We start from the raw sequence: 27,487 nt of genomic DNA, 5'->3' as shown, positions 1-27,487 counted from the left end.
CCAAAACCTGGCCGTCAAATTGTAAGAAAGGATGTCGATTATCATTGACATTGATTGACCGCTTAATTATAATTTCACAAGTGAAATTGTAAAATCACGGCTTTGACAATATACCTGCAAGATACATATAGGATACTAAATCTTTATTTGTCCATTGACTGCCATTTTTGGGGTTCACACACACAAAAAAACGGAACACCTTTAGATTCGTCATATCTGTATGTCCATCCGTAAATCACAGCCACTTTTTTCCGAAACTATAAGAACTATACTGTTGAAGCTAGGTAAGTAGATGTATTCTGTTAAACGCATTAAGATTTTCACACAAAAATAGAAAAAAAACGAGTTTGGGAGTTCTCCATACCTAGAAATGGAACTCAAAAATTTTATTTCATCAAACCCATACGTGTCGGTTATGTATGGATAGGTCTTCAAAAATGATATTGAGGTTTCTAGTATAATTTTTTTCTAAACTGAATAGATTGCGCGAGTGACACTTCCAAAGTAGTCAAATGTCCTCCCCCCCTTCTTGTTACTTCTAAAATAAGAGAATAATAAAACTAAAAAAAAAATATATTATGATTTACATTAACCATGCCAACATCCACCGAAAATTGGTTTGAACGAGATCTAGTAAGTAGTTTTTATTTAAATACTCTATTATTAAAACATGGATTAAAGTTATTACGAACTACGAGAACTTTTATATTATGTTACTTGCTGCTACGGAACCCTTCATGGGCGACTCGCACTTGGCCGCTTTTAATATATTTTTTATTATGATAATAAAGGCAGGGCGTAATAATTAATCAGCTGAACGTCCATTTCTTATAAAAATAATGGACGAGATGAGCAGGACATTCAGCTGATGGTAATTGATACGCCCTGCGAATTACAATGATGTGGATTTTTGAAAAACCCAAAAATTCTGAGTGGCCCTACTTTAATTACGCTCGTCACTTTGAGGCAAAAGATGTTAGCCTCATTTACCCAGTAATTTCACTAACTGCGGCGCCCTTCAGACCGAAACACAGTAATGCTTACACTTAGTAAAAGTACAAGCATTACTGTGTTGTTGCGCCTATTTCTGAAAAAAGAAATAGCCTTCATTGTGTGCAATAAATAATCTTATTAAACATACCAGCGTTAACAAAACGTAGGAGGAATGAGAGAATGAGAGCGACGATGGCGGGTTGCGCGCTAGGCGCTCGCCGCATGTCGCGCCCGCACGGCCGCTCATGCCATACCGCTACTGTAAAAAAAAAAAACACTTTTATCAATTCAATTCAAATATTTTTATTCAAAATTAGTGGGTGCCTGCGTCTTTGTCCGCTTAGATAACTTATTAATGAAACAGACGGTACGCAGACGTGGTCGCTAACTATGGGCCTTATGAGAAAGCTCATGGTCGCTCAGAGGGCAATGGAGAGGGCTATGCTTGGAGTTTCCCTGTGAGATCGAATTAGAAATGAGGAGATCCGTAGGAGAGCCAAAGTTACCGACATAGTCTAAGTGATTGTGAAACTGAAGTGGCAATGGGCAGGGCATATAGTTCGACGGATGGCCGTTGGGGCAGTAAAGTCCTCGAATGGCGACCACGTACTGGAAGACGCAGTTTTGGTAAGCCCCCCACAAGATGGACCGATGAACTGGTCTAGATCGCCGGAATACATTGGATGAGGGCAGCGCGGGAGCAATCGCCGTGGAAATCTTTAGGGGAGACCTTTGTCCAGCAGTGGACGTTTTCCGGTTGATGATGATGATTTTAATTCAAAAGTAGCGGGTGGCTGCGTCTTGTCTCTTCCTAGATTTGAACAATGAAACATTAACTGTCTTAACGTTTTTTAATTTACCAGTGGGAGGCTCCTTTGCACGGGATGTCAGCTAGATTATGGGTACCACAACGGCACCTATTTCATCTGTGAAACAGTGATTTGTAAACATTACTGCAATGGGCAGGGCGTATTAATTACCATCAGCTGAACGTCCTGATTGTCTCATCCCTTAATATCATAAAAAAAAACATTATTTTTCATGATTTTGATAGATTTAGAATATATTGCACCTATAGTAAAAAATTAAAATTTATTGAGTTAATCATTATTTTGCTCCCTCCATAATCATCCAAATTATTTGATTTTATTGACTGTAAATTGCGCTTAGTTTGTATTTAATGAATTCTAGACTCTCGTGTTAGAATATGACGAGTCAACATCTCCTGAAGGTGCCTCGTGTAGAGGCGAAACATGTTTTGGATTAATTAATGACTTAGCGGAATTTACGCTTAATTAAAATCATATCATTTGAATAAGTAAAAATTATTGTAGTATTATTTGTTTTTACAGAAAAGCACTGAAGTATGCGACACGCAAAGAGTCTTTCAAGTATGAAGATTACAAAGCGTTTGTATCAAAGCTAAGTTCTCCTTAAGCTACTAAAGCACATATTCACGTAAAAATTCAACAGAGTGCACGTCAAAGAAAGACATTGTTGTAAATACAAGCCATGCTACGAACTAGAATTCAGTTACTTGTAAACAAAAATAAAATGAATTTAAAGGGTTTATTTTAGCTAGAACAGTGGTGTTATTATTCCACTAGCATTTACCCTGGGGTTGTTTTAGCACCATTGTATTCTATTGCACGAACGTTTTACATAGAATCAGTCTACGGTATTTTTGCAATACTATTTTAAATGTTTGTTTTCCATATTGCAATTATATCCCTTACCTTATTTTATTTATTTAAATTCCACAACTGAATATCTAAGTGATCGGACAGCCTGGGACTAGATTATGATTACTTTATAGCGATAGCAATAACAGTAGAATATTTTATATTTTATACAAATAAAACAGAAAACAAAATTTTATGATCGATGCGAGACTCGAACCCGTGACCTCTCGCGTTTCGTGCGAGCGCTCTTTTGCAACTGAGCCAACCGTTCGAGTGACCTATCGTTTATAAAATCTTATATGCTTGGTTCAACTTTATTTGTGTAATTAATCCCAGAAGTTATAAGTTATTACTTAAAAAAACATAACAAATTGTTTAGATTTGCAAGAGCGACATCTCAAGTTAATTGCGCTCTGCAGAGTGCCATTTGGTTCCAAAGCAGTAGTAGAATGTAGTATTTTAGAAATTACATCAAAAACAATTCCAAATGAATCACTTTTGAGAAAATAAATGGCATAAAAGCCTTTAAAAAAAAAACTAAAAGTTATGAAAAACAAGAAAATACCTTATCGTATCTAATCTACTAAGGTAATCTTATAGTTTCCGCAATTTTAATGATACATTTTCATCCTTTTAATGAAAAGAGAGTCCGATCTGATAGAAGATATTATATTATATTATTATATATTATGCTGGAATAGCAAGGTTGTTTGGAAGTAAAGTCGGAAATGGAGCACTTGTGGCTTATAATGTGCTCATTTCCGACCGTTTATATCTGCTCTTATATAATTATCATGAGAACAATAAAATATATACTAACGACAGAATATTATATACTTAATAATTATTATATTCAAACGAATTAATTTTTAAGTTTATTTTTATGAATATAAGGGACGAGAGGAGCAGGACGTTCAGCTGATGGTAATTGATACGCCCTGCCCATTACAATGCAGTGCCGCTCAGGATTCAAATGCCCAAAAATCTGAGCGGCACTACAACTGCGCTCGCCACCTTGAGACATAAGATGTTAAGTCTCATTTGCCCAGTAATTTCACTAGCTACGGCGCCCTTTAGACCTAAAACACAGTAATGCTTACACATTACTGTTTCACGGCAGAATTAGGCGCCGTTGTGGTACCCATAATCTATCCGGCATTCTGTGCAAAGGAGCCTCCCACTTGTAGCGATATATATATTTTTGTACAATTGCCAAAATATAGTGACAGGCATAGTTATGTGTTATTATTATTTATGCCAATAATGTTTAACATTTGAAGAACAAAGCCTCATTATCTCCAACTGGAGAGTTAAACAAATATGACAGACTTACGGACGTCATCATGTTAAGCTGAACAGTACAGTACACCCACTGGGATAAAGACTGATTTCACCGTTGAGTAGAACACAATTAGAACACTTTAAACTTAGTTTACGCCTGTAAACGAGTTTACAGATTAAATTCACATTTCATCAACACAAACTAAACACAGTTATAGCCTAACGCGTTTAAATACTAACCGCCGATGTTTGGACTTTTAACATATTTGATCGTGTTCAAGTGTTGTCACTGTCATTATCTATACATCTAAATAAAAATGGAGTGTCTGTTTGTTATACTGAAATAACCGTATTTTACTACATGAAGATATCATATGTACATACACCAAAAAAACTTTTTTTTAATTTTTGTCAGTCTGTCTGTCTGTTTGTTCCGGCTAATCTCTGAAATAGCTGGACCGATTTTGACGGGACCTTTATTGGCAGAGAGCTGATATAATAAGGAGTAACTTGGGCTACGTTTATTTTAGAAAAATTCTTTTATTGTAGAAAAATAAAGTAATATCGCAATGTCCAAGAAACAGTCTCACTCTAAAAAAAAATATATGGCAAAACAATGTTTGCCGGGTCAACTTTTCGTAATTGATAATATTATAGTGGTGGCTAGATGATCTTGTTACCGGGAGGTCTGCTTCATGTATTTTTTATTTCTTTTATTTATTTATCATGAAATTAAAGGTATTAAATATATTTTTTTTATATATTTTATTTTTTATTATGATGGCTCTATTTACGGTATGTTTGGATTGATGCATCTACTGTACTCAATAACTCTTGTGTTTATAATTATTAATTTACTTTTTGTTTACTTACACGTGTAAACCATTTAGTTTTTGACGTTTGAGTATTTTTATTGCATCACTTTGCATATATTATTATAATTGAAATGATTTGTAAATTGCATTAAAGACTAAGAACTTGCAATACCTAATTTGTTTTGAAAAGTGCAACCTTAGAGTTTCTTGCTTATTGCAAGTCTGCCTTCCGAATGAGCTGTACGAAAAAAAGACATATTTCAAGTGTAAAATGATTTACCTATGATTTAAAAATATTTTTGATTGATTGATTGATATGTAACAATTTGGTTTTATTCATACCTAGTAATTATGTGTGACAGTTTATACAGCTATTTGATACATTCTAATCCTTGTGACACGTAATCTCAATTTTCGTAAACGCGCTTATGATGAAATCGCTATGTCTTTAAAATCAAGATTAGCACTGGTATTTTAACAAGGCTAAGTTTAACTAAAGCAGTTTACAGTGAAATTGGTGAAGTCGGGGCTAAAACCGCAAGGGGCATTTACTCCGGAGGCATGGGTTCGAATCAATAGCATCAAAATTATTTCTCACAATAAAATAAATATGATTTTTTTCCTCGCAAATTAATATTGCTAAATAATAAACTGACAGTGACCAGTGGGAGGCTCCTTTGCACAGGGTGCAGCCTATTGGTACCACAACGGTGCCTATTTCTGCCGTGAAGCAGTAATATGTAAACATTACTGTGTTTCGGTCTGAAGGCCGCCGTAGCTAGTAAAATTACTGGGCAAATCTTATGTCTCACGGTGAAGAACGCAATTGTACTGCTAATCCACTGTAATCTGGAGGGCAGGTAACAAACTCATCATTTCTTGAGCATACTGCGCTGGTGACAGACCCACGCCATCACACCAGCTCGTTCGACTAGCGGACTACTGCAGCAGCAAGAGGCTGCCCCTACTCCTGCCGTATGACGCAAATGCCCACCACACAGAATGGGGTAGCAGCAACACAAATAAAAGAGGTGAGTCGTTTCTTGAATTTATAATTAAAAATAATTTAGAAATAATAAATACAGATATTACTCGAACATTTGTAACCACAGCTACGAAGGAGGTATTAGATGTAACCATCGCTTCTCCTGCCCTCTGCAGGAATATCACAAAGTGGTCAGTTTCCCCTGAACCCTCTTTATCAGACCATAAAATCATCATTGAAGGAGTACAGAGGTCAGAAAGGTGAAGAAAGGACTGGTTGAAATACAAAGAAAAACTAGCCGCAAATTTAAACAACATCTCTGCATCGAAATCCCCCAATCATAATAAAAAATAAAAAAAAAGTTCAAACAAATATTATAAAAGGTGAATAAAAGACTATTTAACCTAGGATGGTTGCGGGTCGTTAATCACACAAATAAAACAAAATTTTATGAACGATGCGGGACTCGAACCCGCGACCTCTCGCGTTCCGTGCGAGTGCTCTTACCAACTGAGCTAACCGTTCGAGTGACGTATCGTTTATAAAATCTTGTATGCTTTGTTCAACTCTCAGGTTGTGGCTTCATCTACAGGATCTAATTTACAGTTGATAACCTGCTCATAACCCAATAATTGCATAAATTAGGATATTAATCCCAGAAGTGAGGATTATCACATTAAAAATATAACAAATTGTTTACAATAAATTTGGTCAATAATTTGTGTTTGTGGAAATAAAAAGGTGTATTAAGGTACTTCCAATAATTTGAAATATTATTTACAGTCCACCTAATTTACTAAAAGACAAACATGCTTTGTAGGTACAACTTCAAAAGCAGAAAAAGCCCTAAAAATAAACTTTTGAATTCAATTTCACAACTATTCAGAGGTAGCCTTTTCACATGAGACCGTACTTGACTTCCTTAATTAGTATCATGTCTTGGTAATTAGTTGCAGTGCACGCTATTGTAACTCTTAACTCCATTTAGGCAAAGCCATTGCACTCTTGTTACTGCGTTGTAAACAAATGAGACTCTAAATCACAGGTAATAAAGTCTAAAATAGACCTGCTCGAGAAACGTATAAATCCTTAATGATCACTTGTCTCTACTCTCATTTTAATATTATTAGAATATGTAGGTGCATTTATGCTTTTAATTGAAACACCTCATATAACGAATGCTTTTATTCGTTTATGGCAAATATGAGAATGAATTCTTTTCTGAAAAAATAATAACTATGACAAATACTCTATGCTTGGCTTGCAAATTTTTCTTAGTACGCTATGAACAGATCATTTTAGTATACTTAGTCTGGCCATAAATACTGTTACAATTAAAAATAAACAAAATATTAGATTTGAATTTGGAATCTGTCATTTTTATATGATTGTTCATTGAGATTTCTCATTTTGGCGCCAATACATTTTTTTTACAATATTTTGCTATATTAAAATATATTGGGGTGATAAAGAGAAGTGAATCGCTGTCATTGCATTACACAAAGTAGGAATGGAGCCAAATGCAATTTTGAAAACTCTCCATACACATGGTATTAGTAAAATGTTTGTGTATCGGGCTATTAATAGGTACAATGAGACCTCATCTGTATGTGACGGAAGAAGATCTGGCCGTCGACGTAATGTTCGTATGAAAAAGGTGGTCGAATCAAGAAGGGAAAGAATTCGAAGAAAATCTGCCTATAAGACGTACTGGTCATGACTTAACTGATAATTTAAAAAAGAATAGGGTGGTAAAATCGTAACAACTACTGAAGCAGTACGCAAAGGGAGGTCACAGAAAAACTGTGTTTACTAATGAATTTTTTTTTTACAACTAAGCGAAATTTTAGCAACCAAAATGACCGTATTTATGCTCAAAGCTGTAAGGAAGCTTCCCAATTAGTCGACAGAGTGTAACGTGGGCACTGTCCGACTTCAGTGATGGTTTGGTGAGGTATATTCTATAAAAGAGTGTATGAGCCATACTAATGTGAAAACGGTATCAAAACATCGGCATAAGTGTATCAAGATACCATTCTTGAGAAGGTAGTGAAGCCCCTTAATAATACCATGTTCAATAACCAAGAATGGTCCTTCCAGCAAGACTCGGCGCCGGGTCATAAAGCTCGGTCTACGCATTCTTGGTTGGAAACGAACCTTACGGACTTCATCAGAGCTGAAGACTGGCCGTTATCTAGTCCCGATCTTAATCCGTTAGATTATGATTTATGGTCAGTTTTAGAGAGTACGGCTAGCTCTAAACGACATTATAATTTGAATTCCCAAAAAGAAATCCGTACGTTTGGCAGTGAATAATGATTTAATTAATTTTTTTATTCGTGTGTACATAAATCAAATCAAGAAAGAGGTCGCGTCCCTTCTAATTCAATAACAAATTCAAATTTTTCTCATTGATTATTCAAAATTCTTCATGAAATACAATTAAACACGTATTCGAAAATAGGACGGGGCGAAGAATGGCCTATTTAGCAAATTCATAGCACAAATATTATCAGTAGAAATAATTGATTGTATGTATTTTAATTCATTTTACTTATAATAATTATTATATTTCTTTATAATAATAATTACAGGTAGAAATCCTAATATTGTAGAAACAATACAAAGAAAAGTAAAAACCAAAAGTTTATGCCTCATAAAAAATACAAAATGGTAGTAAAAAGTATGTACAAGCAGAAGTGCCTTAATTTGTTGTAGTAAGAGAGTTACATAAGCAGTAGATACGTGAGCAGATTTTCAAATATCTCGGACGCTTTGAAGATGGTTTCATGTTGGTTCATAATCAAATGGCACCCCTATCATTTTATAGATAAGGACGATGCTAAAAAGGGTATTGGTAATGGATAGGTAGTTATGTAGAAGTAGTATCTTGTTGGGAGCCTACCAACACTGCGTCTTCCGGTACTTGGTCGCCATTTGAGACTTTGATTCTTTTCTGCCCCACCAGCCACATGTGCTTCTATGTGTACTGCCCACTGCCACTTCAGTGACGCAATTATTTGGTTCCATTCTGCAGTATTTTTCTTTAATCGGATTGATATCGTTTCATAACAAAAATATTGTATTTTCAAAAAATAAAATAGTCCTCATTCAAAATATTTATTTGAGCAGCTTGCAGAATTCTATAACCTGTTAGATTGAATAAAAAACAAATAAAATAAATAAGCTAATGGTATACTCTTAATATCTCTATATAATAAATTTATATTTCAAAACACTGTTGTTTACACAAATTAATTTTTACCGTAACATCAAAGAGTGGGAATACGTTTTATTTTTTACTGTAATAGGTTCGAATACGATTCAAAGCATCAAGGAGCTCCATCGAGTGTAACTCCCTTTACATTTTCCAAGCCTCGAGATTTAGAGAAAGCATAAGTATACACGATCGCATAAAAGTCATGCCTACCGCGTGGATTTCCATTACCTTTGAGGATATAAAAAGCAATTCAGAAAGATTAGACGAATATGGATTGTTCACAAAACGTAACATATTATTATCCAGTACACCAATAAATACATTCTCGCATTGAATTGTTTGAATGTTACATATGAAATTTTAGGTATGAGTATCGCGGGACCTGGTTACAATAGCTTTTTTATACGCTCTAACATTACCTACATCAATATATAGTTTCTTTTTATCTGTGGTTGTTCTTGTCCCATAAATAGTGGAGTATTTCAGCGAGTACTACTGTCTCGAAGTCTGTTCAACGTTGTGTTTGGATGTATCACCAGTATGCTATGTAGATTTTGTACTTAACATTAACTGCAGTCGCCTTGCACATGATCCTACAGAACTTCAGATAATGGCACAAGCACTTGCTAATACAAGTAAAAAAACTGGAATCAAAATAAATGCTAGAAAAACTAAAATAATAATTAGGTCTCCAGAAGTGTTGGATGGAAATGCGTATGTGTACGTGTGTGTACAATCTCAGTGTTGCTAGATCTTTCTAGGGCATTTGATTCTCTGAATATAAACCTGTTATTATCAAAACTGAATTTCTACGGTTTTGATCAAAATGCCTTAAAATGGTTCAATACTTAGTAACCTTACCTTAGTAATCGTTACCAATTGGGTCTGTAAACGTGATATTCAGCAAGATAATTTAGATCATACTAGTTGATGCTCGCGGCTTCATCCGCGTAGATAAAGAGTTTTTAAAAATAATAAGGCAAGTTTAGAATTAAAGATTATATCAAGTTCTATTCCAGTTCCCGTTTTCGCTCCCGTTCCCAAAATACTATATGAATCTTATTTCGAGGAAGATTGCTATGGCAAAATAAACTTGCTATTGGTATAGTTACATCATTATTCAAATTCAAATTCAAATATTTTTATTCAAAATAGGATTTAAAATCACTTATTGAACGTCAAAATCTACCACCCATTCAAAAGAGACTGCCTCAGACCTGAGAAGAATGGGCGCAAGAAACTCAGCGGGCTTTTTTTTTTAATATAAAATATGGATTGCAACGTAATATCGTACAATAAACATTTATAATTAAAGAGCCTGAGGGTGTTCGCTTCATTCCCAGTCCGTGGTGTCATTAAGAAAATCGTTTATGCTATAATAACCTTTCCCACACAAACGTTTTTTAACAATTCTTTTAAATTTCGTAACACATTTGTTTTGTACATTTTTTGGGATCATATTGTAGAAGCATATACATCGCCCAACAAAAGACTTACTATCTCGACCCAACCGAGTAGTAGGCATAACAAGTTTATGTTTGTTCCTCGTGTTAACATTATGAATGTCACAGTTTCTAGAAAATTCCTCAATGTGCTTATGAACATACAAAACATTATCAAAAATGTATTGAGAAGCAACAGTAAAAATTTTTATTTCTTTAAATTTTTCTCTTAATGATTCTTTAGGACCTAGGTTATAAATCGCGCGAATAGCCCTCTTCTGCAGCACAAAGATAGTATTAATATCGGCCGCACTGCCCCATAATAATATACCATAGGACATAATACTATGAAAATAACTAAAGTATACTAATCTCGCCGTATCTATGTCAGTTAACCGTCTAATTTTCTTAACCGCATATGCTGCAGAACTAAGCCTATTCGCCAATCCTTCAATATGGGGGCCCCACTGCAATTTATTATCGTGATTTGGGGATTAAAATGCACTTAAATATATTACTAGTATCTATTGAACCCCCTGCTTACGCTGGTGCGCCTGTCCTCAACTCCCTGTGTCTAAAAAAAATGAGATCAGGAAGAAAATCGAGGCTACTACTAGTATATTTATAGCTCATCGATGTGAATGTCAGTTGTTCACCAATCCCGCGGGAAAGATGGATTTTTCCGGGATAAAATGTAGTAAATGATAGATGTCCTTTCGCAAGCTCTAGTCTATCGCTGTACCAAATTTCATCAAAATTGGTTCATTACCTCCGTCGCACGTTACATTATTCACATTTATAATATTAGTAGAGATATACATAATATATTTTATGAGATTGAGAAACTTGTGTCTTCTATCGTGTCCAATTTAACCCCCAGAAGACTCAAGTTTGCGCGTTTACCACTAAAAAAACCCCATTTATCGTATCACCGCTCTTTGACAACACTTACCTTAAAGCCTCACCTAGTATCGGAATACTGGGTCTCGAAATCTCGAGCGATTGCCAATTCCGTGGCCATCTGGAGGGCAAAGCCAAATTGGCTTCGAAGAAGCTGGGCGTCATCAACAGAGCACGGCAATACTTCATGCCGGCCCACATTCTAGCGCTCTACAAAGCACAGGTCCGGCCACACATGGAGTATTGCTGTCATCTTGGCGCACCCCAGTAACAGCTCGATCCATTTGACCGCGTGCAACGCAGAGCAGCTCGATTTGTCGGGGACCCAGTGCTCTGTGAACAGCTGGATCACTTGGCGTTGCGTAGAGACGTCGCTTCATTGTGTGCCTCCTACCGCATTTATCACGGGGAGTGTTCCGAAGAGCTGTTTAACCTGATTCCTGCCGCCGAATTCCACCTTCGCACGACACGCCACAAGTTAGACCTTCACAGTGCGGTTTTCAAGGAGCTTTCTTCCACGTGCTACAAAACTGTGGAATGAGCTTCCTTGTGCGGTGTTTCCGGAACGATACGACGTGGGTACCTTCAAAAAAAGCGCGTACACCTTCCTTCAAGGCCGGCAACGGTCTTGTGATTTCTCTGGTGTTGCAAGAGAATGTGGGTGGCGGTGATCACTTAACACCAGGTGACCCGTACGCTCGTTTGTCCTCCTATTCCATAAAAAAAATTGAATTTTAAATGCTGTAATACAAACTCTCTATATCTAGATTAAGATTTATTTTCAATTTAATTTGAATGTGAGTTTTTTGTTGCGCTTCCACGTCTTAACTACTCAACAGCTGATCATCAAGAAATTTATTCATATAAGGTACATTTTTTTCGCGTATATTTAAGTGTCCCTGACACTTCACGTTGCGTGGACAAAGTAGAGAACAGAAGCTTGTAACCTGATATTTTATAGGAACAACGCTTTATTACATAGGTGATATTTGCTGGCGAGACAGGTTCCTTAAAACTCTTCACTCTTTGACGAAAGATTGAAAATACGAAAATAGACGAATAAAATTCTTAACTTCAATTGGATTTATTGCGATCTTATTTGAAGGTTATGCAAAAAATGTTGCAAGTAATTTATCTTATGCCTTCCATTACGTTTTTACTTAGTTCCCTTCGTCTCCATCTATCTTAATTAGGACCACTGAATTACACTAATGTTGTTTATTTACTCTGAAATTTAACGGAGGGATTGGGATCGAAGGAAGACGAATCAAAGACATTTCTAATATACATCAACATAATATGAATAAGGCTCACATGAAACATTTTAATGATGTTGAATGTCATTTTATTTTAACTTCCAATACGGGTAGGTATTCATTAATTAAATTTGGTAAATTGCTAGTCCATGTCTCTTGCTCATAGAAAACTATACCAAAAAGTAATAGACATTTTATAAGTGCTTATTTAATACGGGATGACTTTTGATTACTTATTCATAGTCTAGCGTGACAGCTCAGTCTAGTTCAATTACATTACAACAAAACAATGCTCAGCTCGCCTAGAGTTTTAACTTCAAACGGCCTTATAAATTAAAATGGTATAGGGTTATACCTGAGAATAAACCAAGAATACGAAAGATTGTACGTCCGAATAAGCCAACCATAAGCAAAATGTCTATTCGTATACATTTTGCATACTATCGGCCTTACAAATAAACTTGGTATGAAGTTATAGCTGAGAACAAACCAAGAATATGCAAAATGTTGTCTATTTGCTACTACACTTTCAATACACGTATAATTTGAAGTTTCTCGAATGTCAAGCAGTCTTCCAAGAAAACCCGGGAACTGTGATATGTACGAATAAACCAATCACAAGCAAAATCCATCCAAATAAACTAATCACAAGAAAATTGTCTGTTTGTAAACATTTTGCATATTCTTGGTTTATTTTCAGGTATTATTTTATAAGAAGTTTATTTGTAAGGCTGAAAATATTTAACGTAAGGTTGTTGTTGTTTGTTATTATGAATTGATTTCATTATTAATTATGTCCTTCATTGGTTAAAGGCCTCCATTTCCTTTCGTATAGTCATAGTCCATCACAAGCCATGTTTTCCATCCCTTATTTGTGTATCCCCAAACCATTTGCAATTTTTGTTTTATGGTTGTGCAATTTTTCATGTTTGTTTCAGTTGAAGTACTAAAACAAATTATTATAACTGACCGATGATCAGATGATATTCCAAAAACACAGTTCAAAAATACATTTAATGTGTAGGAATAAATATAAAGTGCCGGCATCTGAAACTAAATAGAATAATAAATCTAAACGAACGAGACGTAATCAGAAAAACTGGAGAGTTGAACATCGAAATAGAATTCTTAATGGATTCGCTCTTTATACATTTGTAGTAGGTAAGTCTGAAGCATAATTATTATTATGTTACACTCAGGTAAGAAAGTAAAGGTATTGTTACGTTAAATTTAAATCAGTGGGAGGCTGGAGGCACATGAGCTAATAAAACGGTACAGAGACTAAGATAAACAATGCGTGAAATGATTGCTCTACTACAATTATCTGGGATATGTGTGAGTGTCCACTGGCCGCTTAACCGGTTGATGATCGCACAGACAGTGGACAATCTCATGGTTTCACGTATTGTTTTATTAATTAATTAATTCAGCGCTGTATTGGTATTATACCAACGTAGCATGACGCTGAGTCAGCTCCTTTTAATAACAATAACTGCTACACAGTACTTTTAAATTAAGATAATTCCTATAATATTATACATATACTTGTTTTTTTTGTCATTTGTATTATTTTTATGTTATTAGTTTTTTTACCTCTGTAAGTTCTTTTTTACTTTTATTATTCTGTGTGGTTTGTGTTTGCTATTAATAAAGTTTTCATTCATTCATTCAATTACAGGCTTGAATATTTTAACTTAAAAAGTGTTATTTTATCAATATGGTTCTAAACAGTACTGTATGCATGAATAATACGCTTATTGAATATTATTTATATATTTGTACGTTTCGGAAAACGTCGAATGAGGGCAGCGCACGAACATATTTTTGTGGGTTGGTTGGTACATAATTATGTAGCTTTAAGCTTAGATAATTTATACGTCTAGATAGAGTCTCTTGCTTTTAGACAACCGATAAAAACAGGCCAGGAATATTAGTGTGCGTGACAAGCTACGTCTTACTGTTATTTGTATGATACTTTGTGTTAGTGTGCTTGAATTGCTCAAAATAGAGGTTAATTCTAAATTATTTTGACGTTTTCACAGCTGTTATAGTCTATCGTGACGTATAAATGATATAAGTGTTTAAGTTCAAACATTGCAAATAGTCTTTATAACAGTTCCCGATATCTGATTGGGATTAAATTTGGTACAACTGAATAACTTCGGCGGCAATGCAATAATATGATATTATACATAATCAGACGCTGTAGCCAGGATTATCTCTAAAATAGGGAACTCTTCAACGGTTAGTAGCACGGTGACGATATTTTGTATGTAAGTTTAGTTTTGATATCTAATCAGGTTTTTACTACGAACTGCTGCTTCAGTGATGATTGTCACCTTATGAGAGAACTCCATATATGTTGGTTGCAAGGCCACGAAACATTGTACGTATATTTAATTTCGTTTATAAATAATGATATTAAGTGCTGATTCCGCCAACCATTACAAAAACCACTTCGACGTATGTTTCGCCTCTACACGAGGGATCTTCAGTAGCTGTGGAATCACCAAAAACTAGAACGAGACGTCTATTAATTTTCTTAATTTCGATTTAAGTTTGCTTTTCAATTGAACCTTACGTTTAGACGATAATTTATGGTAATAGATGTTTATAATAATAATGCGGGCACCTGTTACTTTAGTATGCAATATTCTATCTAGGGTTACTTAATGTCGAGGATCAAACCCAATAGAAAAGCTAATATTTTTTTTTTGTTTAACTTTTTGTGACAACCCTACCAAAAACGGTATTTATTTACTTTACTGGAGACAAAAACAGAAACAAAAGATTAAATACACATTCAAATTATAACTAAAATAATTACAATTGTTCCCTTGGAACGTCTCACTGAGAATATAGATGTTGTCACAATAACACTGTAACAATTTAGTCCACTCTTAAGAAGCTTAATCTCTGTACCGTTTATTTACTCATGTGCTGGAGGCTTGGTGAGTGTGGTGTTAATAGTAATGTGCAAGGATTGTTGTGTTTCAGTTTGAATGGCGCCGTGGCTAGTGAAATTACTCGCCTAATGACACTTAAATGCTTATATCTTAGAAGGTACTAAAGAACTATTGATGATTATTGCAATTGCGATGCCACTCAGAATTCAAGTTCAATCAAGAATCCTGAGCAGTACTGCATTGTAATGGGCAGGCGAATAGATGACCGGACAGCTCGATAATGCATAGCCTATTTTGATGAATGCGTCAAATAGTGGTTTCATATTCAAAATAATAAGGAGCTAATGCCAAAGGTGGCTGACTGTTTAAGTACTTTCAATTTAAAACGGTTACAGTACCAATAGATATACTTTTCTTTTCTACCTTGCTGTTGCTCCGCTAGAGATGTTCATGTATCTCGCAAGCTATGTTAGCACATACGCTAGTACAGTGGTCGGCAAACTTATTAGCCAAAGAGCCAAATATGAACATTACAATAATTAAAAATACTTGGGAGCCAAATCTGCTTGTTTAGTAAACTAATATATGTACATTATATAAGTGATACACTAAATAAAACTCAATTTCATAATTAATAAACATTTATTAAGCGAACAAAGTGCTTGCATCTCGTTGGAAAGTTTGAGCGAATTTTAATTTACCAAAATAAGATGTAATTTTTATCAAACCAAGTTTTTTTAAATAAAAATATTCACGCCTTCCGTGGATATTCGTGCCAGAGCCGTATTTAGAGAGAGAGAGAGCCACATGTGGTCCTGGAGCCGCACTTTGCCGACCACTGCGCTAGTATATTGTTAGGCTCTTCACACACGGTAGCTATAATATAAAGATGTACATTATAACACGATACATCTCATTACATCTTTCCATAGAAATCAACAGAAAACCACACACGACAGCTATAATGTACATTTTCACATCTTCATATCTTAAGAAACAATGCGATACGAAAATAAACATTTATATTTCAATACTTCTTTAAAATTTTTAATACAAAGTCGGGTCGTACAACATTGGAATGAAGGGAAAGATTCATTATCTGATACATTATGATAATTTACGACGTATATATAAAGGCCGGCAACGCTCTTGTGATTCCTCTGGTGTTGCAAGAGAATGTGGGCAGCGGTGATCACTTAACACCAGGTGACCCGTACGCTCGTTTGTCCTCCTATTCCATAAAAAAAAAGCTATATATCCCGGAATGTAATGTTCATTAAGATACATTATAGCTGCCGTGTGTGAAGCCTTTATCTTATAATTTTACCATCAGACCGTACGTATTACTCGTGTCGTAAAAAATTTTTTTTTTTTGTATTCAAGAAATACATGGAATATAAAGTTTTAACTATACAAGTAAAACTGGGACTTCCGTATGATAAAATGAATGAATCGGCTATTGCGTCATTCTGTGTGTAAATCTTTTAGCTATGAATATTCATAAATAGCGCATGTGAAGGAAAATGTAATTGGAAACACATCACGTGGATGTGGATTGTGTAAACATCTCTCGACTTGGATTAAGACCAAACAAAGCTTAACCAGCCAATCATATGGTAACCACCAGTTCATATATGTACTGTCTTCAATAAAGCAATTTTTTTCAAGTGCTTCGTAATTCGTATGTATATAAATTTTCAGTTCTGTACCCGAAGTGTAACCGAGAAACCATTTTCCTAAAACAGATATCCGTCCTTCATTATGTCCAGAGAGCAACATATTTGCAATACATATTAAAAATATGTTTTTTTCACTTGATTTTTCTTTTTTTTTAGTTATGTCATAATAGTTACTTTTTTATGGAAAAGGAGGACAAACGAGTGTACGGGTGTTAAGTGATCACCGCAACCGCCCTTGCAATACCATAGGACTCACAGGAGTGTTGCTGGCCTTTAAGGAAGGTGTACGCGCTTTTTTGAAGCTACCCATGTCGTATCGTCCCGGAAACACCGCACAAGGTAGCTCATTCCACAGCTTCTTGAAAACCACACTGTGGAGGATTATTATTATTACTATTATTATTATTTTATGTCACGATTCACCACGCCTGAAGAATGATATAATACACACAATTTTAACATCAGGAATATGTAGAAACTTAAGCCGAATTACAAGCAAAATTCATCATTACTCTCTAAGCATTGCGATTGAAAACAGTTATTCGTTTCAATCCTTAAATCGAATATAAATTAATAAACGAATAATTTATATGTGCGAACAAAAATATTACATCGTATGGCTACCCTACCGTGCTCAGTGAGGCACAAAAATAAAACGACATTGCACCCCTCTAACAATAATCCGATTTTTTCTAAATCCTAAGTCGATATACGTCTTTGGTTGTTTTAAGGTAAAATACATGTTGGATATTTTTGATTTTAATTTTTCACCCACATCAAAGCCGATGTGGCGTGCAGGTAAATGCTGTTGGAATGATCCAACCAATGGGTTGTCACTGTATGCCTAAAAGCGGCAGGCCGAATCAGTCAATATGCTGGCATTAATGAAGTCTTTTAAGAGCCAAATCACCCATCGCAATGGCAAACGTCCTGATGGAATGAGCCTAGTGGTTCTGGCACGGTGAAGGTTTAGGACGCATTTTGCGTCGACATTCTGCCTCCTTCTCATGTTCAAGCGACTTCAGTTGCTGCTTTGACTGCTGAAAACGTTGCAAATATGTCGCTCTCAGTGAGTCCTGCACCTTTGTGGCGTGTCGAGACACTTGGCCTGTTGGGCTCAGGCACGCAGAAAATATATAAAGTACCAACACGCGCCTCTAAGGACTGCTGGAAACCCAAGCTGCTAAAGGTATAGCCTACCTAGGAGGAAATCACTCAGTATTCTACCTCGTAGGTAGTAATAGTTTGATTTCATACAATCATATTAAATATTTCAAATATAGTTTAATGCATTATTTTGTTTTGAATAAATTTTATCATATAAGATTTCCCTTTTCAGGAATAGTACTAGCTATCATAATTTTATTTCTTATCTGGATGTAATTCTACATGTTAAACAAGGTGAAACTAATAATACAAGAAATGTTTTTTAAATCACGGATATCAGACTATTTTCAAACAATATTTATTTTTTGTTAAGCGAATTATTAATATTTATTATGACCCAACATTTTTTTTTTTGAGCGGAGGAAATACGGTTACGTATTTCCTCCGTTCCGGGGCGTAATATGTCGGACTCGAGTGTCCGCGTAAGCGGATACCCCATACCGACTAAAACCTCCTCTGTGCTGTTAGCAGCCCTGGCTTTCACAGCGAAGTAGGACGTGGGCCGTGGAGGCCGCAAAGACTACGCAACAACAGTCGCGGGGCGTCTCCTAAGGAGACTCGAACCTCAGACCGGCTGTGTGCTTGTGGGAAGACCCAACGTTCTCATTATAAGCTATAGTAACGGAATACGTACTACAATAATCATTCGTTATTTAACGTTACTACAACAGACCCAAGCGGTTCAATTATAATATAATAGTTTATAACTCTCTAGGTAGGACGACGCAATTCATCGAACTTCGTTACTTAATTTGACAACAACATTTAATTAATTTTGTTAATACCCTTCAAAATGAATAAACTTCTCGCATAGTTTGTGATATTAATTTTGCTCTAACTAAAATAAAACCCGAACTAAACATTCGCTTCATAATCCTGTGGTTCTAAGCTAAATTATTAAGTATATAAGAAGTTTGTAAGATAGTTTATTTATGACAATAAGGGACGAGACGAGCAGAACGTTTCATCATCATCAGCCGGAAGACGTCCACTGCTGCATAAAGACCTCCCCCAAAGATTTCCAAGACGACCGGTCCTGTGCTGCCTTCATCCAATCATCCAACGTATTCCGGCGATCTTGACCAAATCGTCGGTTCATCCTGTGGGGGCCTACCAACACTGCGTCTTCCGGTATGTGGTCGCCATTCGAGTACTTTACTGCACCAACGGCCATCTGTCCGTTGAACTATGTGCCCTGCACGTTAGCACGTTTAGCTGATGGTAATTGATACGCCCTGCCCATTACAATGCAGAGCCGCTCAGGATTCTTGAAAACCCAACAATTTAGAGCGGCACTACAATTGCGCTCGTCACCTTGAGACATAAGATGTAATGTCTAATTTGTCCAGTAATTTCACTAGTTGAGGCGCTCTTCAGACCGAAACACAATAATGTTTACACATTACTGTTTCACGGCAGACATAGGTGCTGTTGTGGTACCCATAATCTAGCCGGCATCCTGTGCAAAGTAGCCCCACTAGTAAAAAAGTTTAACACTGTCTCTTAAATTAATTCTAATAGGTTATTTATTTATTAATTTAATTCAGAGAGATCTCCATATATATTAGTAAATTTATTAGTAACAATATTTCTTATGTACTACGTTAGTATTATTATTGGAATATATTTATAAACCTAGAGCTAACTGTATCCAGTGTTTCTGGAAGAAACAGTCAGCTCTGGCAGCAATCATCTTTAGGATGCTGCTACTGCTAACACGAAGACGCTGCAACATGGAAACCGCTTTTTTGCGCATTATGGCATGGAAACCATCCACAGATGCCTCAGCAAACATTTCAGAAGCGCTACAACGCCATGGTAGCCCCAACAGCCTCCTAAACGCATTATTATATGTGACACGTAGAACGCTATAAGCCCCGCGCGAATATGACACCCACAAGCCGCTGGAGTAAAAAGACTGGCAGAATGCTTTGAATCCTTACGAGTTTGCATTATCTGCACGAAATAATACGAAAATTTGCTCTTCCGACACTAATGTTTTAAAGTATATTGGGTACCATCAAAAAAATAACTTGTAAAAACCAAATCTCGCAAATCAGTTCTTCTATTGTAAAATGTTGTGAGATGACATGGATGGACTGTCGGTCAATTAATTTAGTCCCAACTAAAGGGACTTCTGTCTTAAGTTGTAACTTAATTAGCTAACCAAACATCATCTTACAGTGATCATATAATATTTAAAATCTTTTGTTTTAAGTAAATAGATTAACTTAGCTTTCTAGTTTTTAATTTATAAACTTAATACTAATTGTATTCTTAACTTGAATCTTCTATGACTTCTTGAAGTGCCTTAAAATTTTGATGATCGTTCAGTCAGACAGTGAGCGATAAAAATAAGGAACTTTGACAAGGTATAATTTCAAACTATTGGTTCAAATTGAAATTCAATTTTAAATATACCGTGTTTGTACAATGCCTGCTTAGTTATTGAAAATTCGATCTTCTGGTTTTATCCACAACGAAGTTAAAGAGGGTAGAAAATGGCCTGAACTGCTTCGAAAAAAAAAGGTACAGCCGTGCCGCTTGTTTTAGCTCGACTTGGCGAAATTATGGTCCAAGTATAGTAACTTAAGCAAATAAAACACTTTTAAAGGGTTAAAACGCGTGTAATTGTAACTATGTTTTTACATTACATTTTTGCATAAAAGTTACCTTTTTATTTTTGTCAAGCCGACGTTTAGAGACATTTCCAGATCTCGTTTTCAGGGGGACTGCAGATGAAATTACAATTACACGCGTTTTAAATCTGTAAAAGTGTTAGTATTTAATGTGTAACACTCGCGTTAACCAATGAAAATACTAACTAATTCAAAGTGAGGTAAAAACTTTCATCGTGGGCTTGTTATACGAGCATCGAATATACTTATTGATTTCTACATGCTTCTGATATCTAAACATATAAATAAGTCTTTTTATATGAAAATAAGGGACGAGATGCGCAGGACATTCAGCTGATGGTAATTGATACGCCCTGCCCATTACAATGCAAAGCCGCTCAGGATTCTTGAAAAATCCAAAAATTCTGAGCGGCACTACAATTATTGCGCTCGTCACTTTGAGACATAAGATGTTAAGTCTCATTTGCACAGTTATTTCACTAGCTACGGCGTCCTTCAGACCGAAAAACAGTAATGTTTAGAAAAAGAAGCAGAAATAGGCGCCGTTGTGGTACCCATAATCCAGCCGGCTCTCTGTGCAAAGGAGCCTTCCACTGGTGAAACATATAAATAAGTTGAAGTACCAATGTGTTTTCAGTTTTCGAAGTCATATAATGTACATTCATTCGACGTTTTATAAGCTCGGCAACGCTATTGAGGTTGCTCTAGTGTCACAAGAGAATATGGGGCGAGGTGTTCACATGTTATCAAGTACCTCGTATGTATTCGTGTATGAAAGGTTGAAGTGTCTGAGTGCATAGACTTTCTTTAAGACCTATCCATTTAACGGCCGTTCCCAATATTCTATCTACAGATAGAGATAAATACTACCTTCTACTGTCAGTAATTAGCTCTTAATTATATGAAGCTGTCCCAATATACCATATGCGTAATTCTTATCGCCTTATATTGGGACGCGTGAATTAAAATTTCCAAACAAACTTCTATCGCTGATACGTCGTCCCATTGACAGGCAGCGTGTATAAGGTGAGCTACCGTCTATAAGTTTATTAGGACTTAAAAGACAACGATAGTTACGATTTTTATCTCAAGTAAGAGATAGACTGAATATTGGGAACGGCCGTTAATAAAATGTCATAAAATTCATTTATTTTCTCAAAATTGATTCTTTTAGAATTCTTTTTGATCTCGTTTCTAATATACTAGATACTACTTCCGCTTTGGAAACAAATGGCGCTCTGAGAGAGAAGAAGCAGTGCAAGAAACTCTCCCAGCATTATTTATAATAAAATATACAATATTGTACTGTCATTGAAATAGAAATAGAAACACACTTTATTAGGAATAAAAAACACTCACACAAAAAACAATAATTTACAATATTAATTAAAATCTTAAAATACTAAATTAAATAACGTAACAATATTATAGAAAATTAAAAATAAATAAATAAAAATAACAGTGTGAGCGTGATTCCCTGCTAAAAGAAGCTGACTCAGTATATTGTTGGTCAGTGCAGAAGACACCAACACAACACTGGTTTTCAGCAGCCCCTCGTGACATTTGAAGTAGAAAGTTCTTTTAGTCTTCCCATTGCAAATTAATTTGCGTAGGTATCAAAGTAAGTAGTGTAATAAAATAAAAGTAAGTAAATAATTGTAATAATAATAAATATTAAATCATAGTATAAACTGTACGTAACTGTATATAGTGTAATAAAGGTGGCATTAGGTACTATAAATGAGATATTAATATATTGGTGAACATTAAATAATGATAAAAATACAGAATTGTGTTAATTTATAAGATACATTGCACATCAAGGATAATTATTATATAATGATTCTTAAATATTTTTTTTATATTTCAATCTAAGATTTTGGACATTTTTTAATAGTCTTAATTACTATTGCTTTAAAATAATCATAATCTAGTCCCATGCCGTTCACTTAGATTTTCAGCTGTAGAGTAGTGGGACTTACAACAAAACCATTTTTTAATAAAACATTTAATTTTATTTATAGATGATACCTGCACAGTGGCTGGGACTTTATTATAGAAGTGTATATATTTACCCAGCTATCATGTATCTCATGAAGCCTATTAGAATTAGTTACGAGAGTTAGAGTTAAGAATTATATAATTCATTAAGAAGACTATTAACCGTAGATTCTTCGAAGAAGCTGGGCGTCATCAATAGAGCACGGCAATACTTCAAGCCGGCCCACATTCTAGCGCTCTACAAAGCGCAGGTCCGGCCACACATGGAGTATTGCTGTCATCTCTGGTCTGGCGCACCCCAGTATCAGCTCGATCCATTTGACCGCGTGCAACGCAGAGAATTGTCAGGGACCCAGTGCTCCGTGAACGGCAAAATCACTTGGCGTAGCGTAGAGACGTCGCTTCATTGTGTGTCTTCTACCGCATTTATCACGGGGAGTGTTCCGAAGAGCTATTCAACCTGATTCCTGCCGCCGAATTCCACCTTCGCACGACACGCCATAAGTTAGGTTATCATCCCCACCATCTGGATGTGTGGCGGTTCTCCACAGTGCGGTTTACAAGGAGCTTTCTTCCACGTACTACAAAGCTGTGGAATGAGCTTCCTTGTGCGGTGTTTCCGGGACGATACGACATGGGTACCTTCAAAAAAAGCGCGTACACCTTCCTTAAAGGCCGGCAACGCTCTTGTGATTCCTCTGGTGTTGCAAGAGAATGTGGGCGGCGGTGATCACCTAACACCAGGTGACCCGTACGCTCATTTGTCCTCCTATTCCATAAAAAAAAAAAGATTCATTAAACCTGATAAAGGCATCATTGAACTTATCAAAATAGTTTTTCAATCTCATGGTTGGTAGAAAACATGTTTTTTATGAAACATTTGTATTTATATCACCAAAGATTTTTGAAGTGAAAACTTCTGTAGTGGGGTTGAGCACTTTATTTGGGATGGGTATAAAATGTTAAATTCACGTCAGGTTACGTGACCTGATCGAAAATTCGTAAGACAGTCGTTGAAATAATGGATGAAATATTCATAATTCTTATTTATTATAGTTCGTATTTACTTATTGATCATACGGTCACTGGACCAGCGGTTGGATAATTCTGATATTCATTTTTTTCATATTCGCAATATGAAACACCGCGAGGTCGAGGGATCGAATCTCTGCCGTGAAATATTTTTACAGTTAAAAACGTATGTACATAAAAACAAAGATTGTAAATTATCAAATAAATTGCCATTCATGTGTACGATAGAGCAATAAATGAATATTGTATTTAACCACATAAATGCTAGTACTTTTATACTGATTAATAAAGCAATTCGTGCAAAATTATTTCCTAGCCATTTCAAAATAATATTCAAAAATTTACAACGTTAATGTTCAAGTTTTCACTTCTGTTAACCCGTATTTTTTGTGGTATAATTTTGATGCTTCATTTCAGTCATAAAGTGCCTTTTAAATGAAATTATTTTAAATTAAGTAGCAGAATCAGACAGTCACCATTTCCAAAGTATTTAACACCATTTCAAAATATTCAAACAATGAGAAACCACATGGAATTTCGTAATGCAAGCTCGAAGCAACATGTAAGATAAGAACTTAAGCAATTTTTCGCATTCAGATAAACTGTCCAAACAAACTATCTGCAATCTAAGCCCCAGAACACGTTTAGCTCACCTGAAATGTAAGATGTTGGAAACACTGATATAATCTTATATATAAAATTCTCGGTCCGGTCCCGGTGTTTGTTACAAAACTCCTCCAAAACGGCTAAACCACTTTGTTTGGAAATTTGTGTGTATATTGGGTAGGTCTGACAATCAGCCAACATCGAGAGAGAACCCACCCCTAAATATTATTTTGACAAGGTCTGAGAATTCGATGTCATCTATTTTTATAACCCATAATTTTTAATTATTGAAATTTTTTTCGTTACTTTAAATGGCAATACAACGTTTGCCGGGTCAGCTAGTTTATTTTATAAAATGTCATAAAAGTGATTTATCGCACAGAATTATTTTTTATGAAAACTGGCGAAATTTATCATAAAATTAACGATGACTTAATCAGTAGTTGTGTGATAAAATTTATTTATAGGAAGTGTCTATTCATCCGATTTTCGGATGATTATTATTAAATTTATACGATTATTGTATGAATAACTATTATTTATTTGTCCGACAATTTTCGAAGTAAATAATGGTACCGAAATAGAAAAAAAACGGTGCATTACCTTGTTATAAGATTAGTAGCCATATAATCGTAGACCAAAGCTCTATATACTATAATTTATAATAATTGGTAAGGTTTGGTTATGTTAGAACAGTTAAAACAATGCGCGAGCTGTGCGTAGCGGGCCGCGGTAGCGGTCGGTGAGTGCCAGAAACGAATTCTAGGCGTTTCCCTGTCTTTCCTCCCAATGAAATTTTACCAACTATTAAAAATTTTATAATTTGAGGTTAGGTTATAATGCTTTTTACTCTGGAACGGTGCATTACTTTGTAATAACAGTTAAATTAAAGCTCTATCAATTACAATATTTTTTACCTCATAATTCGTGCTACGGGATACTAAGTTTTAACCATTTTTCCGACAATTTCTAAAATAAATTCGCTCATTAAATAATATCTAATATGATAGTTTAAAATTTTATGAATTATATTTTCTATGTTGCTTTTAATTTAATATAAAATTGACTCTATTTTCATTGATATAAAAATTGTCGGAGATATAAATATGTATTACTCATTCGACAATCGTATGACTAGCAACAGCATTATTTATATTATCAGATAATATAATAGACTTCAATCAAAATATATTTCATTTCGTATTGATTATATTTTTGTTTTGAATGTACTCAATTATTGTATTGAACACGATAACCGTTTCCATAAAATTAGGTCAAAATTCTATTTCCGGTGGAATCGATCGACACTGAGCTAAATACTTAATACATTTGTGTGCTGCCCTAAAAATAATAAAACATTCCTAAGACCATTGTAACTGAACATCAAACATGAATGCATATGTCACGCGAGCTTTAAAACGTTTGGGGTGACTCCGAAGAAAGATAATTGACTTTTGTGTAAAAGCTTTCCGGTTTGTTCATTTATCTGAATATTCTTTAATATTTTTGTAAAATCTATAAACGTTACTAGTGTTTTATGTGAAACCAATGTATTTTAAAAAATAACTATATATTTTTATTGTTATTTTTTATGAAAATAAGGGACGAGACGAGCAGGACGTTTAGCTTTTGGTAATTGATACGCCCTGCCCATTACTATACATTGCAGCTCAGGATTCTTGAAAAATCCCAAAAATTCTGAGCGGCACTACAACTGCGCTCGTCACCTTGAGACATAAGATGATAAGTCTCACTTGCCCAGTAATATCACTAGCTACGGCGCCCTTCAGACCGAAACACAGTAATGCTTACACATTGCCGCTTCACGGCAGAAATAGGCGCCGTTGTGGTACCCATAATCTAGCCGGCATCCTGTGCAATAAAACTGTTTCTAATATTATATTGATATCGAACGACTTGGCCCGTGGGGCCCAGACGCGCGGAGAATGTACAAAGTACTATCTTCTCGCCTCAATAGGGCTACTGGAAGCCCAAGCGCTGGCAGCTATTTCGGTCAACGGATCAGCATAGCTACGTGGAATTTCTGCCAGTACCTACTCTTGGTACACTTCCCCGTCATGATAGTTTTAATTTAATGTAATCATAGTATTCTAAATATAGTAACAAGATTTGTTTTGTTTAAATAACCATAAATGTAAATTATCTTTTATTTATAGGATTCTTTACCAGTAAGAGGCTTCTTCAAACAGAATGCCAGTTCCGTGGATACCACAGCGGCGTTTACTGCGTCAAAAAATGTTTTTTCTGAGTAGTACAATGAATAACAATCTTGTGTGTGACGATTTATCTTTGCAGAGCGGCCACCCGCTTTTGACCAAGTAGATTTCCTTTCTTACGCAGAAATCTGACCATCGAATACAATTTTTTGACGAGAAAATCTTAACTATTCAAATGTTGTGAGCCTTCTTGAGTAAATATTAAGATAAATAATATATTATAATATAATATAATCCTAATATATATAAATCTCGTGTCACAATGTTTGTCCTCAATGGACTCTTAAACTAATGAACGGATTTCAATGGGGATTACTTCATGGAGTGCAGTTTAGTCCAACTTAAGAGATAGGATAGTTTTTATTTCGATTTGGGACCCATAATTATTTTTATTTCCAATATTTATTTTGTTTGGACATATTTTCTGTGAGAGTATTTTTGACGCGCGGTTTGACAGTTCTGCTTTGAAACAATTTCATTATAACAACAAGGAGCATATTATTATGTTACAATGAAATATTATTGACAAATTCATCAAAAACGGTATTTTATTTATTATGTACAGAACAACGTCTGTCTGGTCAGCTAGTATTTATATAAAAATAAAATACGTCTTCAATCAATTCGACACGTGTTTCGCCTCTAC

At 35.3% G+C, this 27,487-nt stretch overlaps 1 protein-coding gene and 1 non-coding gene across 3 annotated transcripts in view; both read right to left on the bottom strand.

Moving 5' to 3' along the window:
* LOC126966457 (uncharacterized) overlaps positions 1-27,487 on the bottom strand; it is a 206,104-nt gene that overhangs the window by 126,279 nt on the left and 52,338 nt on the right. For both annotated transcript variants that reach the window (XM_050810499.1, XM_050810501.1), the window contains exon 2: positions 1,142-1,252. In XM_050810499.1, coding sequence (XP_050666456.1) covers positions 1,142-1,217 — 76 coding nt within the window. In that variant the 5' untranslated portion in view covers positions 1,218-1,252. The remainder of the gene's footprint in view (positions 1-1,141; positions 1,253-27,487) is intronic.
* On the bottom strand, positions 6,208-6,281 carry Trnas-gga (transfer RNA serine (anticodon GGA)). The gene has a single exon. It is a non-coding gene; the product is annotated as a tRNA-Ser (tRNA).

Source organism: Leptidea sinapis, chromosome 10 (assembly GCF_905404315.1).
Source record: "Leptidea sinapis chromosome 10, ilLepSina1.1, whole genome shotgun sequence".
Classification (NCBI taxonomy): Eukaryota; Metazoa; Arthropoda; class Insecta; order Lepidoptera; family Pieridae; genus Leptidea; species Leptidea sinapis.
The sequence above is the reverse complement of the archived record's forward strand: the minus strand, read 5'-3'. Positions and strand labels throughout refer to the sequence as shown.